This window comes from Choloepus didactylus (genome assembly GCF_015220235.1).
Source record: "Choloepus didactylus isolate mChoDid1 chromosome Y unlocalized genomic scaffold, mChoDid1.pri SUPER_Y_unloc1, whole genome shotgun sequence".
Lineage (NCBI taxonomy): Eukaryota > Metazoa > Chordata > Mammalia > Pilosa > Megalonychidae > Choloepus > Choloepus didactylus.
The window spans coordinates 2,425,043-2,438,450 of record NW_023637624.1 but is presented as its reverse complement, the minus strand read 5'-3'; the positions used below and the strand labels follow the sequence as shown (position 1 = coordinate 2,438,450).

The 13,408-nt window shown below is 41.0% G+C and overlaps 1 protein-coding gene across 1 annotated transcript; it reads left to right on the top strand.

The window, feature by feature from the left end:
* The first annotated feature begins 1,457 nt into the window (after positions 1-1,457).
* Positions 1,458-13,168, top strand: AKAP4 (A-kinase anchoring protein 4). Its single transcript, XM_037824713.1, has 5 exons — positions 1,458-1,553; positions 2,622-2,672; positions 3,143-3,244; positions 9,496-11,634; positions 13,013-13,168. Exons 1-5 carry the CDS (start codon positions 1,458-1,460, stop codon positions 13,166-13,168), a joined length of 2,544 nt encoding a protein of 847 aa, XP_037680641.1.
* Positions 13,169-13,408: the final 240 nt, after the last annotated feature.

Genomic DNA, 13,408 nt, shown 5'->3' with positions numbered 1-13,408 from the left:
CAGAGACAGCAGGGAAAAGGCAGGCCCACCAGTCACATCCAAACAGCTGACGGGGGTGGCAGCTACCCACAGGTGCCCAAGAAATTGGCACTGCCCGGTTCCATCTAAAGGGGCACATCTCCAGCACACTTTCAGCCAAAAGTCTGAAAGAACTTCATTATCAAGGTAATGAGTTCATCAATTTTGTTTTGTACAGTTCTTTAGGATGTGGACTAAGGCTGTATCCAAATCAAATGAGGGATCTCTGTCTCCTTCCTTTTTTATAGGCTAATGTTTTCTAACCCTTAAAAAAAGAAACTCTGTCTTCTGAGGGTATGGGAAGCCTTTTCCTGTAACTTTTTCAAGAACTTGGAGAGATCCTTGAAGACCCAAAAAGATCTTGGGGGTGGCAGGGATGGTAAAGTGTGGGAATGTAATACTACCATGTCAAAGGATTGTCATCAGAGGATAACTGTTTAAAAAATGTTGAGAGGATAAGGGAGGAAAGGAGAGAGGGAAGGAGGGTGGGACAGGGAGGGAGGGAAAGAGATGTGGCAGGGTGTTGAAGGAAGTTGTCAGAGAATATTTTTCTTTCTAAATAAAATTAACCATGATTATATGAGATCAGAGTCTGGTCTTCCTCAGACATTTGTCTCTTGGTTTTATTTATGACTTTTAGACTGAGCATTCTCAACATTCAAGAAACTTGTTTCATATGTTGAAATCTTGTAAATTTTTTTTTGAAAAAAAGATGACTAATTATTTTCTCCACTGGCTTTGACCTTAGTCTTTTCCAGTGGCCTCGAGTGCTAAGTTTTACAGCTATTTAAATAATTTCACTTTTTTTAATGTAATGAGAAAGAATCTGTTGAATTTGGGTTAGCTAGAGTTAGAGGGCATGGGGTGAACTTGGTTCTTTGAAGGTACTCAAGAATGGGTAGAGAAAAGTAGAAACAGACGAGAAGACTCAGTAGTAGAGTTGGGTAGAAGTGAATTGCTAAATTTAATCCCCACAGTCTCTAGACCTGATTGGAAGTTTGGACAGGGAAGATGGGTATAGGGAAGAAGCTGATCCTGGGGAGAGGCAGACTAACTATTGTTTGTCTATTGCCAGTGACTGGCTGGGAGAGGGAACTCTGATGTCAGAAGCTGTCTGGTCACTCACTTCTTTTTAAATCCACTTCCTAGCCCACCATTTTCCTGATGTTCTCTCAAGTCAATATATCCCCATGGTTCCAAATACTTGGTGTGGGAAATCTAAATTAAAGGCAACTATGGATTTTCCTAAAAGGTAATGATCCTGAGCATCACTTGCCAAAGTTCAAACATTTCCTCCACTGTCCACCCATCAATTCCTAGTCTAAACCGATATGAATCACAGGCGGGTTTCAGGAAAACCTCCAGAGATTCTTATCCAAACTGACCCAGTTTCTAAAACCGTATCTAAGCCTTTTAGATCTCTTTTTTTCTCTTTCCAGATGTCTGATGATATTGACTGGTTACACAGCCGCAGGGGCGTGTGCAAGGTAGATCTCTACAGCCCAACAGGACAGCAAGATCAGGACCGTAAAGTGGTAAGATAAAAAAGCTAGCCCTACCAAGGAGTGCAAAGAATTGGCATTTGAGTATTATAGACATCCTGGGCCCTAGGATAGATTAAGGGAGGTTGATGTTGAGAATTCTCTAAGCAACCAAAATAAATTGTGTCTGTTGGGGATCAGCATGCTTATATATCACACAGGGACAAATCAAGTGAAGGGCAGGATGAGGAGTGATGTAAAGACGGTAGAGGAGGAAGGATAAGAGAGGGCCTGAGGGGAGGGAAGAGTGGTGGTTGCCTAGTTACTAGCCCCTATTGCCTAGCACCTAGTACATAATAATGTCACCTAGCTACCAATGTGTTATGGTAAAGTGGGACACCTCAGGAGGGCATAATACTTCATACTTTGTTTCCCAAACTTCAAGTCATTTGCACAGTACTTCACATTTTTATCACGTTCAAGTACAACCCATATTATTAGTTACTTAATATGTATTTTTACAATCATTTTAAATTGACTTATATTAAAAAATTAACCATCACCCTAAGTAATACTATCCATACTATCACAGGTGTAATATACTCTAGTGTATATTTTTCCTAATGCACAATACAAAAATACAACCATTAAACACAGTAATGCTTATCCATGTACCAACTAAAATGATCTATATCATAAATAGTAAAAACACTACATTTAGAGAAACCCTAGTATGGTAGGAAAATGCCCTAAACTGGGAACCAGGGTATGAGTTTTGAACCAAGCTCCACCTTTGAGTTTGTGTCAATTGGGCAAACCACTTTTCTCTTTTCCCAACCATAAAATATGGATATTATATATTGGGTCTCTCTACTACAGGTAGGAATTCTCATTTAGGAAATATAGTAGTGCTAGGATTTTGTCTGGCTATTAATAGTAATACTATTGACTAATGTTTATTGAGTGCTTCAATGCGCCAGACACTCTGCTAAAAGGTTTACATGAACTCTCTCAGTTAATCCTCACAAGAACCCTCGGAGGTAGGTGCTATTATCCCCAGAAAGAGAAATCAGGGTCTTTTCTCTAGAGTGTTTCTAAATTCACCCTCCTAATATTATGCAGATATGCTTTGTTGATGTGTCCACCCTGAATGTGGAAGATAAAGATTCCACGGTGAGTATCTTCTGCTCTCCTCACAGTTGGAACAGGTGGGTGACTGCTGACAGGGAAATGTTGTGGGAAAGGGTGGAAAGGTGAAGGGTACTCAGATGGAAAGCCATCATTCTCATGAGCCCAGGATTCCTGATTCAGAATTTACTTTTATGCTTGCTATTAAGAGTCATTTAAGAAGTCATGTTAGTAGCTAGGAATGTTAGAAAATAGTATGCCAAGAAAGTGAAGAAAACGTCTGTCCAAAAGGTTGATGATTAATGGAAAATGATTCTTGAAACTAATGGCTTTGTGAAGGAAGTAGTAATTTGTGGAGGAAACTTTGTCTTATTCTTCAAATACTAGCATTTGCAGAAATAAAAAGGATAATAGGAGACATCGCTTTGTGTTTTGAAGTGGTAGGGTAGGGGAACAGCTTGGAGAAATCTAAAAAAGCAAATGTCCATAAGAATCTTGCCTCTTAATTCCTGTAGGATGCTGCTGGTTCCCACTCAGAAGGTGAATTAAACCTGGAGTATCTGGAAGAAAAAGAGATTATTGTGATCAAGGATACCGAGAAGCAAGACCAATCTAAGGTATAGTTAGCCTCTGAAATTCCACCCCTTCTGATTCCCTGACCCCAGTGCTGAGTCTGAGGACTCTGGTTCAGAAATGGTACAAGGACCATTGTCAAACAGGCTCATAAATATGAAAACTATGTGACATTCTAGAGAACATATATATATATATGTCTTCTCCTGACTCCTGGGCACTTACTCCAAACAGAATCTTGCTATTCCTTTCCTAACAAAGAAGTAGGCTTATAAGCAAGTTCCTTTGTGATGTTCTTTGCTGGCTTGTAATGGACTTGTGTACCCCACATTGTCCAGAGATTGACAAAGGAAGAGATAGAGATGTGGAGAGAAAGAATACATAATGGCCAAGAATTTGAGTGTCTAGGGCCCCACCTTGTCATCTGAAAGATTACTCAGGCTGTTGGGTAGCTTAAGGTTGGAAGCAATTAGACTCCCATGTCACTATCACACACAGAATCCTTTGTTTTTGTGTAAATATCCCAAATTGTATCTGTTACACCCCTGGTAACTAGAAGGTATTGGAGCACACAACAGATTGTCCATACTTATATTTGGCTTTAGAGCAAAAGAGGAAAATATTTCTTTTTCTGTGTCCTAAGCTCACAGTCTATGTTCCGATTTGTTAAAGCTTTCAGAATGCAAAATACCAGAAATTGATTGGCTTTTATAAAGGGGGGTTATTAGGTTAAAAATTTACATGTCTAAGGCCATAAAAGTGTCCAAACTAAGGCATCAACAAGAGGATACCTTCACTGAAGAAAGGCTGATGGTGTCTGGAACACCTCTGTCAGCTGGGAAGGCACATGGCTGGTGTCTGCTGATCCTTTGCTCCTGGATTGCATTGCTTTTGGCTTCTGATTCCACTGGCCTTCTCTTTAAGCATCTGTGAGCTTCATCTTTTAGCTTAGCATCTCTAAATGTCTGGTATCAATGGCTGTCTCCAAAGTGTCTCTGGGCATTTTCTCTCTAAGCATCTCTGAGTCTCTCTTCAAAATATCTCTGCCTTTTTTCCTCTCATAAATGACACCAGTAAACTAAGACCCACCTTGAATGGGCAGGTTACATCTTCATGGAAATAATATAAAAAGGTCCTATCCACAATTGGGTGGGTCACATCTCCATGGAAACAACCTAATCAAAAAATCATATCCACAATAAGTCTGTACCCACAAGCTTGAATTTAAAGAATATGGCTTGTTCTTTGATGCAATCTTGTGGGGACAGATGTATTTAGTGTTGATTAGATTGTAATTCTTTGTTTCCATGGAGATGCAACCCACCCAACTGTGGGTGGTAACTGTGATTAGATAATTTCCTTGGAGGTGTGGCCCTGCCCATTCAGCATGGGCCTTGATTAGTTTACTAGAACACTATATAAGCTCAGACAGAAGGATGAGCTTGCTACAGCCAAGAGGGACACTTTGAAGAACACACAGGAGCTGAGAGAGGAGCTGCAGCTTACAGAGACGTTTTTGGAGATGGCCTTTGAAAGCAGACTTTTGCTCCAGAGAAGCTAAGAGAGGACAAATGCCCCAAGAGCAACTAAGAGTGACATTTTTGAGGAGCTGCAGCCTAGAGAGGAACGTCCTGGGAGAATGTCATTTTGAAACCAGAACTCTGGAGCAGACACCAGCCACGTGCCTTCACAGCTAGCAGAGGTTTTCCAAATACCATTGGCCATCTTTCAGTGAAGGTACCCCCTTACCTTGGACACTTTATGGCCTTAAGACTGTAACTTTGTAACCAAATAAATCCCTCTTATAAAAGCCAAAAAAAAAAAAGAGAGAGAGAATATGGCTTTTCCAGCATGTTCCACCCTGTGGACCCCAAAAAGACATGTTCTTTCCATATGCAGAATACATCACAAAAGCTTAAATCATTTCAACAACAGTAAATAAGTACAAAGTCTTATCAAAATCAGTTACAGGTGTGGTTTGTCCTAAGGCATAATTCCCTCTAGCTGTGGACCTGTGAAACTTAGAACAAGTCATCTGCTTCCAATATACAAAGGAGAGACAGTCATAGGATAAATATTCCCATTGCCATAAGGAGACATTGAAAGGAAAGTAGGGATCATCGGACCTAAACAGTTCTGAAAACCCACAGGGTAAACTGCATTAGATTTCAAAGACTGAGAGTCATTGATAGAATGACATTTTATTCTTGGGGCTTGAGAGCGCAGCAGTCCCACCCTTTCCAAGGGCTTATGCAGTGGCCTTGCTCTCTCCAAACTCTGGGGTGATTGCTCCAACATATACAAGTATTAGGGAGACCACCTTGTTTTCATCAACACCCTCATCAAACATCAGGGCACCACCCAGACTCTTTGCCATCTCTGGAGCAAAGGGTCTCCCCTCTCAGAACAGTGGGTTGATGACTAGGCTCTCCCCAATCCCCAGGGAATGTGCTCCACCCTCTCTAGAGCCTGAGGCAGCAACATTTTTTCTGAACAATGGAGCAGCCAAGCCCCCCTCCATTCCAGAGACATCTGAGAACCTTTAGGCAGCAGCACTCTTAAACTCCAGGGGAGGAGGCTGGCAAACTCAACACTATCCATGTGCTTGTGTGGGTCTGCTCTCCTGGCCCATGGTTCCTTGACTCCAGACCTCCGCTTCCATGGTTCTGTCTTTGAAGAAATTTTTCCTTCAATCTGACACTTTTCTAACCATTTTAGGCCAGACTGGCAGTGGTTCCATTTATACACATCTCGCAAAACAATGTGTTGGCTTGGCATTCAGCATACAGGGGTCAAAATTGGCAGACAATAGGACTTTCCCAAAATCCTTCTTGGATAACTCCATCTCCAATCCTGGCTTGTACTGAACTGGCTGGCTAGTTTAAGGTTTCATTAAATCCTCATGTGAAGCACTAGCCACTGGAGTCTCACCTTCTGGACACTCAGAATTTTCCAGACGAATCAATTTCTGGTTTCTTAGTAACCAAGAGTTCAGTTCTCAGCTTATCTCTTTCTTCTCACATTTACTATAAGCTGCAAGAAGAAGCCAGGTCACATTTTCCACATTTAGTTTGGAAATCTATTCAGCTAAGTATCCCAGCTCATCACTTTCAAATTCTGCCTTCCATTTGACACCAGGACTCAATTTTGCCAAATTCTCTGCCACTTTAAAACAAGGATTGCCTTTCTTACAGTTTGCAAAGATGCATTCATCATTTCTGTCTAAGGCCTCATCAGAAGTATCTTTAAAAGTCCACATTACTACCAATAGTCTCTTCCAAGCAATCTAGGCCTACTCTATCAAGCTCCTCACAATTCTTCCAGAATCTTCCCCTTACCTGTTTAAAAAGCTGTTGCAACATGTTTGATATTTGCTTCTTGCAGAACCCCACTTTTCTGGTACCAAAATTTGTTCATTTGTTAAAGCTGCTGGAATACAAAATACCAGAAATCAATTGGCTTTTATAAAGGGGGTTTATTAGGTTACAAATTTAAAGGTCTAAGGCCATAAACATGTCCAAACTAAGGCATCAACAAGAGGATACCTTCACTGAAGAAAGGCTGATGGCATCTGAAACACCTCTGTCAGCTGGGAAGGCACATGGCTGGCATGTGCTAGTCCTTTGCTCCTGCATTGCATTGCTTTCAGCTTCTGGTTCCAGTGATCTTCTCTTTAAGCATCCGTGGGTTCTCACTTAGCTTCTCCAGGGCAAACTCTGGGCTTCATCTCCTAGTTTAGCATCACCAAATGTCTGGTTTCAACAGCTGTCTCCAAAATATCTGTGGGCATTTTCTCTCTAAGCATCTCTGAGTCTCTCTTCAAAATGTTTCTGCCTTTTATCCTCTCAGAGTACACCAGTAAACTAATTAAGACCCACCTTGAATGGGCAGGGTCACGTGTCCATGTAAATAATCTAAAAAGGTCCCGCCCACAATTGGGTGGGTCACAACTCCATGGAAACAACCTAATCAAAAGATCACACCCACAATAAGTCTGCCCCCACAAGACTGAATTAAAAGAATATGGCTTTTCTGGTATACATAATAGATTCAAACCAGCACAGGCTGTAACCAGAGACATCAGTTCTGTTCCCAGACACCTTAAGAATGATAGAAGTGGCCCCTCAAGGAAAGAAAAATGCATCATAAGATATCCCAAAGATATCTGGTTTTAATTGAGGGTGGAGGCCAAAATGGCATCTTAAGGGATAAATAATGACTGTTGTTTATCTTGAAAAGAACAGCCCATATTTCCTACACAGAATGCAAATCTTCTTGACTGTAATTTAAACTCATTTGCAAAAAGTTGATCTTATTATAACCTCACACTTCCAGAAATTCAGTGAAGAGAGAGGAGATGAAGCAATAAAAGGGGCAGAAAGTGCAAGGGTACTTCCATCTTAGTAGAATATATGTACATAGCATATATACACATATACAGACACAAGCATACACAGTCACAGGCATAGATATACACATATATAAACTTATACAAAGTGACACACATATTGACATATACATTATTTAATAAAAATAATGTATACAAGCAATGACATACACATGCCTGGCTACATGTGACATTAGCAAATATACACAAGCATTGTTATAGCAAATGTATATATTGACCTATTCTTAAACAATAACTTACATACACATATACAAAGATATACAAAGTCATACATAGATGCGCTGACATGCCCACATGACACACATACACATGCACGTTGATACACACAATGCATAAACATATACTCACATGCATTAACACACAAGCCTTGATCAAAACACAGTGACCTAATGGATGATGGAGACAGCAGCACAACATTGTGAATGTAATCAACACCACTTACTTATATATTTGAACATGGTTATAAGAGGAAATTTTAGGTTGTATATGTGTTACTAAAAGTTTTTAAAAAACCATAGGACTGTACAACACAGTGAACCCTAATGTAAACTGTAGACAATAGTTAATAGTATAATTATAATAATATTCTTTTATCATTTGTAACAAAGGTGCCATACTAATGCAACGTGCTAATAATAGGGAAATCACGGGGGAGATGGGGTGTTTAATGGGAATTCTGTATTTTCTGCATGATTTTTCTGTAAACCAATAACTTCTTTAATATAAAAAAAAACACAGTGACCATACATACTCAGGTATTGGCATACAGACATAAATATACACACATATGCAAAGACATATATAACTATACACAGACTTGCTGACATAAACACAAACTTAAAAGAAAGTGATGCACATTCAAAAATGTTTGTATGCATTGACACACAAATTGACACAAATGCAATGACATACCTACTTACTTGTTAACACACATATACTCAAATGCCAGAACATGTAACAATGACACATTCTCAAGAGCACTGACATAACACATAACATAAACCGATAACCAATTTATTGACAAAGTCATTAAACAATCACCTATTTACACATATTCATATTTTAGCATACACATTAACATAGTAATATGTATGTTAATGTGTGAATTCATGCTTTAACATATATAAATGCATTTATAGCTACATGATATTTACTGTTGGATTTATATGTACATATATGTAGAGGTACTCAAATTGACACAGGCTTATTTACATATTCAGAAACATGCTGACATACACACTTATTTTGACACTCACATTCATGTACAAATATACATACTAACATGCACATATAATGACCTATAGAGTAGACAATGTGCATTGGCATAAACAATTCTCACATATGCTTATATATAAACATACATGTGCACTGATATAATATGCATATGCCTATCCATACTGGCACATTATCACACATTAACAATGCAGACTGACACATCCTTAAATAGTGAGATGTGTGCATTACATACATACATTAATAGATTCACAGTCTGGCTTATATACATGTCGACTCACATGAATCAACATGAATTATGTACACACATATACACATACACACAACAGACATATTAACACACATTTTTGAGACATATTGAGACAAGCACACATACTCACATGAATTGACATTGATAACACTTGAATATAGGTAAGTATACAAATGTAAATATTCTGAGCATGATATGTAGCTTCTGTTGCTGCCACATCTGCTTTAATATGCATTAATGGATAACATATGGTAGGTTATATGGTATGTATGTTATATTCCCATGCAAAGTCTAAAGAGACATACACCTAATCTGTTTAGTTTAGAAGATTTATTCTTCTAAATAAAATAAGGGAAAGAAGTAGTCTACCCAAATTCTTATGGATAGGTATTCTTTTTTTTTAGACAGAGGGATCTGTGTGCCTTTTCAAACAAGCCCCCTCTGATCCCATAAGTGTCCTCAATTGGCTTCTCAGTGATCTCCAGAAGTATGCCTTGGGTTTCCAGCATGCACTGAGCCCCTCAGCCTCTAGTTGTAAGCACAAAGTAGGAGACACAGAAAGCGAGTATCACAGATTATCCTCTGGGAACTGCTACAGTGTTTATGCTGATCAACTGAACATGGATTACATGGCCAATGCACCTCAAAGCCTTCATCTAGAAACGACAGCAGCCAAAAACACCAACAACAACCAGAGTCCTTCAACTCCTCCAGCCAAATCTCCTAGCAATCAGAGAACAGTTATCTCCCACAATGGAGAAAGTTCTATGGATGACCTTTCCTTCTATGTCAACCGGCTATCTTCTCTGGTAATCCAGATGGCCCGTAAGGAAATCAAGGAGAAGTTGGAAAATGGAAGCAAATGCCTTCATCATTCAATCTATCCTCCCACTGGGGACAAAGGAAAAAACAGCCCCCGCAGTGCTGTGAGCAAGATTGCTTCTGAAATGGCCCATGATGCCGTAGAAGTTACCTCTGCAGAAATGCGGGGCACTGGGGAAGAGTGCAGGGAAGGTGGCCGGAAAACCTTTCTGTATAGTGAATTATCCAACAAGAACAAGAGTGGAGACAAGCAAATGTGCCAGAGAGACAGCAAAGAATTTGCAGATTCTATCAGCAAAGGGCTCATGGTTTATGCAAATCAGGTGGCCTCTGACATGATGGTCTCTGTTATGAAAACCTTGAAAGTGCAGAGCTGTGGGAGGCCCATTCCAGCCTGTGTGGTCCTGAAGAGCGTATTGTTGAAGCACACCAAGGAAATTGTGTCCGATTTGATTGATTCTTGCATGAAGAACCTGCATAATATTACAGGGGTCCTGATGACTGACTCAGACTTTGTCTCAGCTGTCAAGAGGAATCTATTCAACCATGGGAAACAAAATGCTGCAGACATCATGGAGGCCATGCTGAAGCGCCTGGTCAGTGCACTTCTTGGTGAGAAGAAGGAGACTAGGTCTCAGAGTCTGTCATATGCATCCTTGAAAGCTAGATCCCATGATCCCAAATGCAAGAACCAGAGTCTTGAATTCTCAGCCACCAAAGCTGAGATGAAGGGGAAAGACAAAGGCAAAATGAAACCAGAGCAGTGCAAGTCATTGACCAGTGCTGAGAAAGTCAGTGAACACATTCTCAAGGAAAGCCTGACCATGTGGAACCAAAAGCAAGGAAACCGAGGCAAGGTGGCTGGAAAATTATGCCCCAATAGAGAGGAGAAAAAAGAAAAGATCAGCCCTTCCACAGATTCACTGGCAAAGGACCTGATTGTCTCTGCCCTTATGCTGATCCAGTACCATCTAACCCAGCAGGCCAAGGGCAAAGACGCATGTGAAGAAGAATGTCCTGGTTCTACCATGGGCTATATGGCTCAAAGTGCCCAATATGAAAAGTGTGGAAGTGACCAAAGTGCCAAAGCACTTTCAATGAAACATCTAGAATCTCGTGGAGCTCCTGGACCATCCACCTCTCCAAAGGAGAATCAACAGCTGGACTCCCAGAAGCTAGATATGTCAAACATCATTCTAACGCTGATTCAAAAGCTGCTTAGTGAGAGCCCCTTCAACTGTGATGAAGTACCTGAAGGTGAGAACAAGCGTTCTGAGCCCAAGACAAACAAAGCGGCTTCCATGTCCAAGAGGCCTGACAGAGGGGAGGAACAATGCCAGGACAATCAAGAACTTGACTTCATCAGTGGGATGAAGCAAGTGAACTGGCAATTTATAGATCAACTGGTAGAATCTGTGATGAAGCTGTGTCTTATCATGGCGAAGTACAGCAACAATGGGGCAGCTCTCGCTGAGTTGGAAGAGCAAGCAGCCTTGGCGAGCAACCCCAATTACCAGGGCAGTGGTTCCAGATGTGGTCACAATGCCATGTTGTCACAGAACTATCAAGAAACTCCTGGGCCTGAAGTCATTGTTAATAATCAGTGTTCTACAAATAGCTTGCAGAAGCAGCTCCAGGCTGTCCTGCAGTGGATTGCAGCCTCCCAGTTTAATGTGCCTATGCTCTACTTCATGGGAGACGATGATGGACAACTGGAGAAGGTAAGCAGTACAACAAGGCACAAGAAGAAAGACCATTTAAATGGGTGGGGATGACATTGTACTTAGAGCACAACATTGGTCCAGTTTTTTTTCAAGTCTATTTTTTACCATGTACCTCATGAATTACTCTCACCTCATAAAGAGACATAAAAGTGACGAACTAAGTGGGGCTCTGGACACCTCAGGCCTGTGAATTTCTGCCAACAGGAGAGGAGAGTGGGATCAGATCATTTTCAATGTCCCTTTCAACAAACTGTTTGGTAAAAGATTGAAGCAATAAATTTTAAGTCATATGTTCTGAGTTTTAAAGCCCTCAAAGGACTGAAGAGAAAAAAAAAAGAAGCTTCTGCCTCCTCTCTGAGGTGATAGAAGTTTCATGGACCCATTTTGTCTCTGGCCTGCCAGAAACTATTTAAACTTAGTCTCTTATTATTTCACCTATGCTCCTTCCCCAAACTCATGGTACTCATAGAGAAGCTTAGGTCACAACTAGGAAATGGTAATAGCTTCTTCCGTTCTATTTTGAGTTTTCTAGCAGGAAAGGAAAGTTGCAAAAAAGAAGCCCAACACTGAACTCTCTTCTTCCTTCATTCCCTCTCTCATTTTTGGATATGTAGGACTAGAGCTCCCTACACACCCTAACTGGGAACATAGGTTCAGTGCCCACTGGTTTGCACTGTCTCCAGGGCTCTTCTATTCATCATTCTCTCATAGTGCAGTCTCCGTAGCAGAACTTGACTAGGGTGAAGCAAGTAAGGTGCTTAGGGTGCAAAATTTAAGAAGGCAATGCAAGTGACCTGAGAAGAGTGAGTGTCTCCTCAAATGTTATGCCCTAGGCACTTCACTTGCCTCACCTTAGTGCTGGCCCTACTTCTCAGATCCCACAAGCCCCAGCATACATACACATAAGACACACAAGTTCACACACACAGATGCACACATACACACCCCACAGCTGCATTTGCTGCATTAGATGGATTCCAGAGAAATCAAATACTGAGCCAAACTACTTTTGGTCCAGGAGCTGAGCCCAGGCAATCCTCCCCACCCCAATCTCATACATTTTGGGGGGAGGTGGTGGAATAGCTTCCTCTAGCCTTGACCTAGCAATCAGCACAGACTAACTGAAGCACCCAGTGAAGATATTTTAGTGATCACAATTGGTTTCACTGTTTGTTTTACAAATTCAAAAAGCTTGGGGGAGGGTCATGGAAAAAGGAGAGCCATGTCAGCGGACCCCTGCCCTGGATCTGTGGCATGCTTGACTCTAACTACACAATCATAGTGGGGTGGGGGGATGAGGATAGTCCACTTTGTCTATTTGGTCCCCTCCTCTAAAACCATCAGGTGACTGAAGTTATCCATGCTCTCTTCACAGCTTCCTGAGGTTTCAGCCAAGGCAGCAGAGAAGGGGTACAGTGTAGGAGATCTTCTTCAAGATGTCATGAAGTTTGCCAAGGAACGACAATGGGATGAAGCTGTGGGAAACATGGCTAAGAAACAACTGCTAGACTGGCTGCTCGCTAACCTGTGAGTTAACAACTCCTTCACCTCCTCTCCATCTTACTCCCGCCAGCAGCATTCCATCCCAGTTCCAGCACCCCCCACCATCAAGCCAGTGAACTACATGCTACACAATGTATCTCCTAATACATCTGAGAGGTTGCACTGTGCAAATAAATAAAGGGTGTCAAACAAGCTGGACAAGAACATGAATTAAAAAAAATTAAAAAAAATGTATCATTGTTCTCTTGACCAGATATTTCTTAGGCAA

What these genes read in the sequence shown, in the direction of transcription:
- AKAP4 (XM_037824713.1), top strand. Translation starts at nt 1,458, where the DNA reads ATGTCTGATGATATTGACTGGTTACACAGCCGCAGGGGCGTGTGCAAG. An exon ending in TGGAAGATAAAGATTCCACG is followed by an intron (nt 2,673 to 3,142) that starts GTGAGTATCTTC and finishes TAATTCCTGTAG; the next exon opens with GATGCTGCTGGTTCCCACTC. An exon ending in AGAAGCAAGACCAATCTAAG is followed by an intron (nt 3,245 to 9,495) that starts GTATAGTTAGCC and finishes CTTTTTTTTTAG; the next exon opens with ACAGAGGGATCTGTGTGCCT.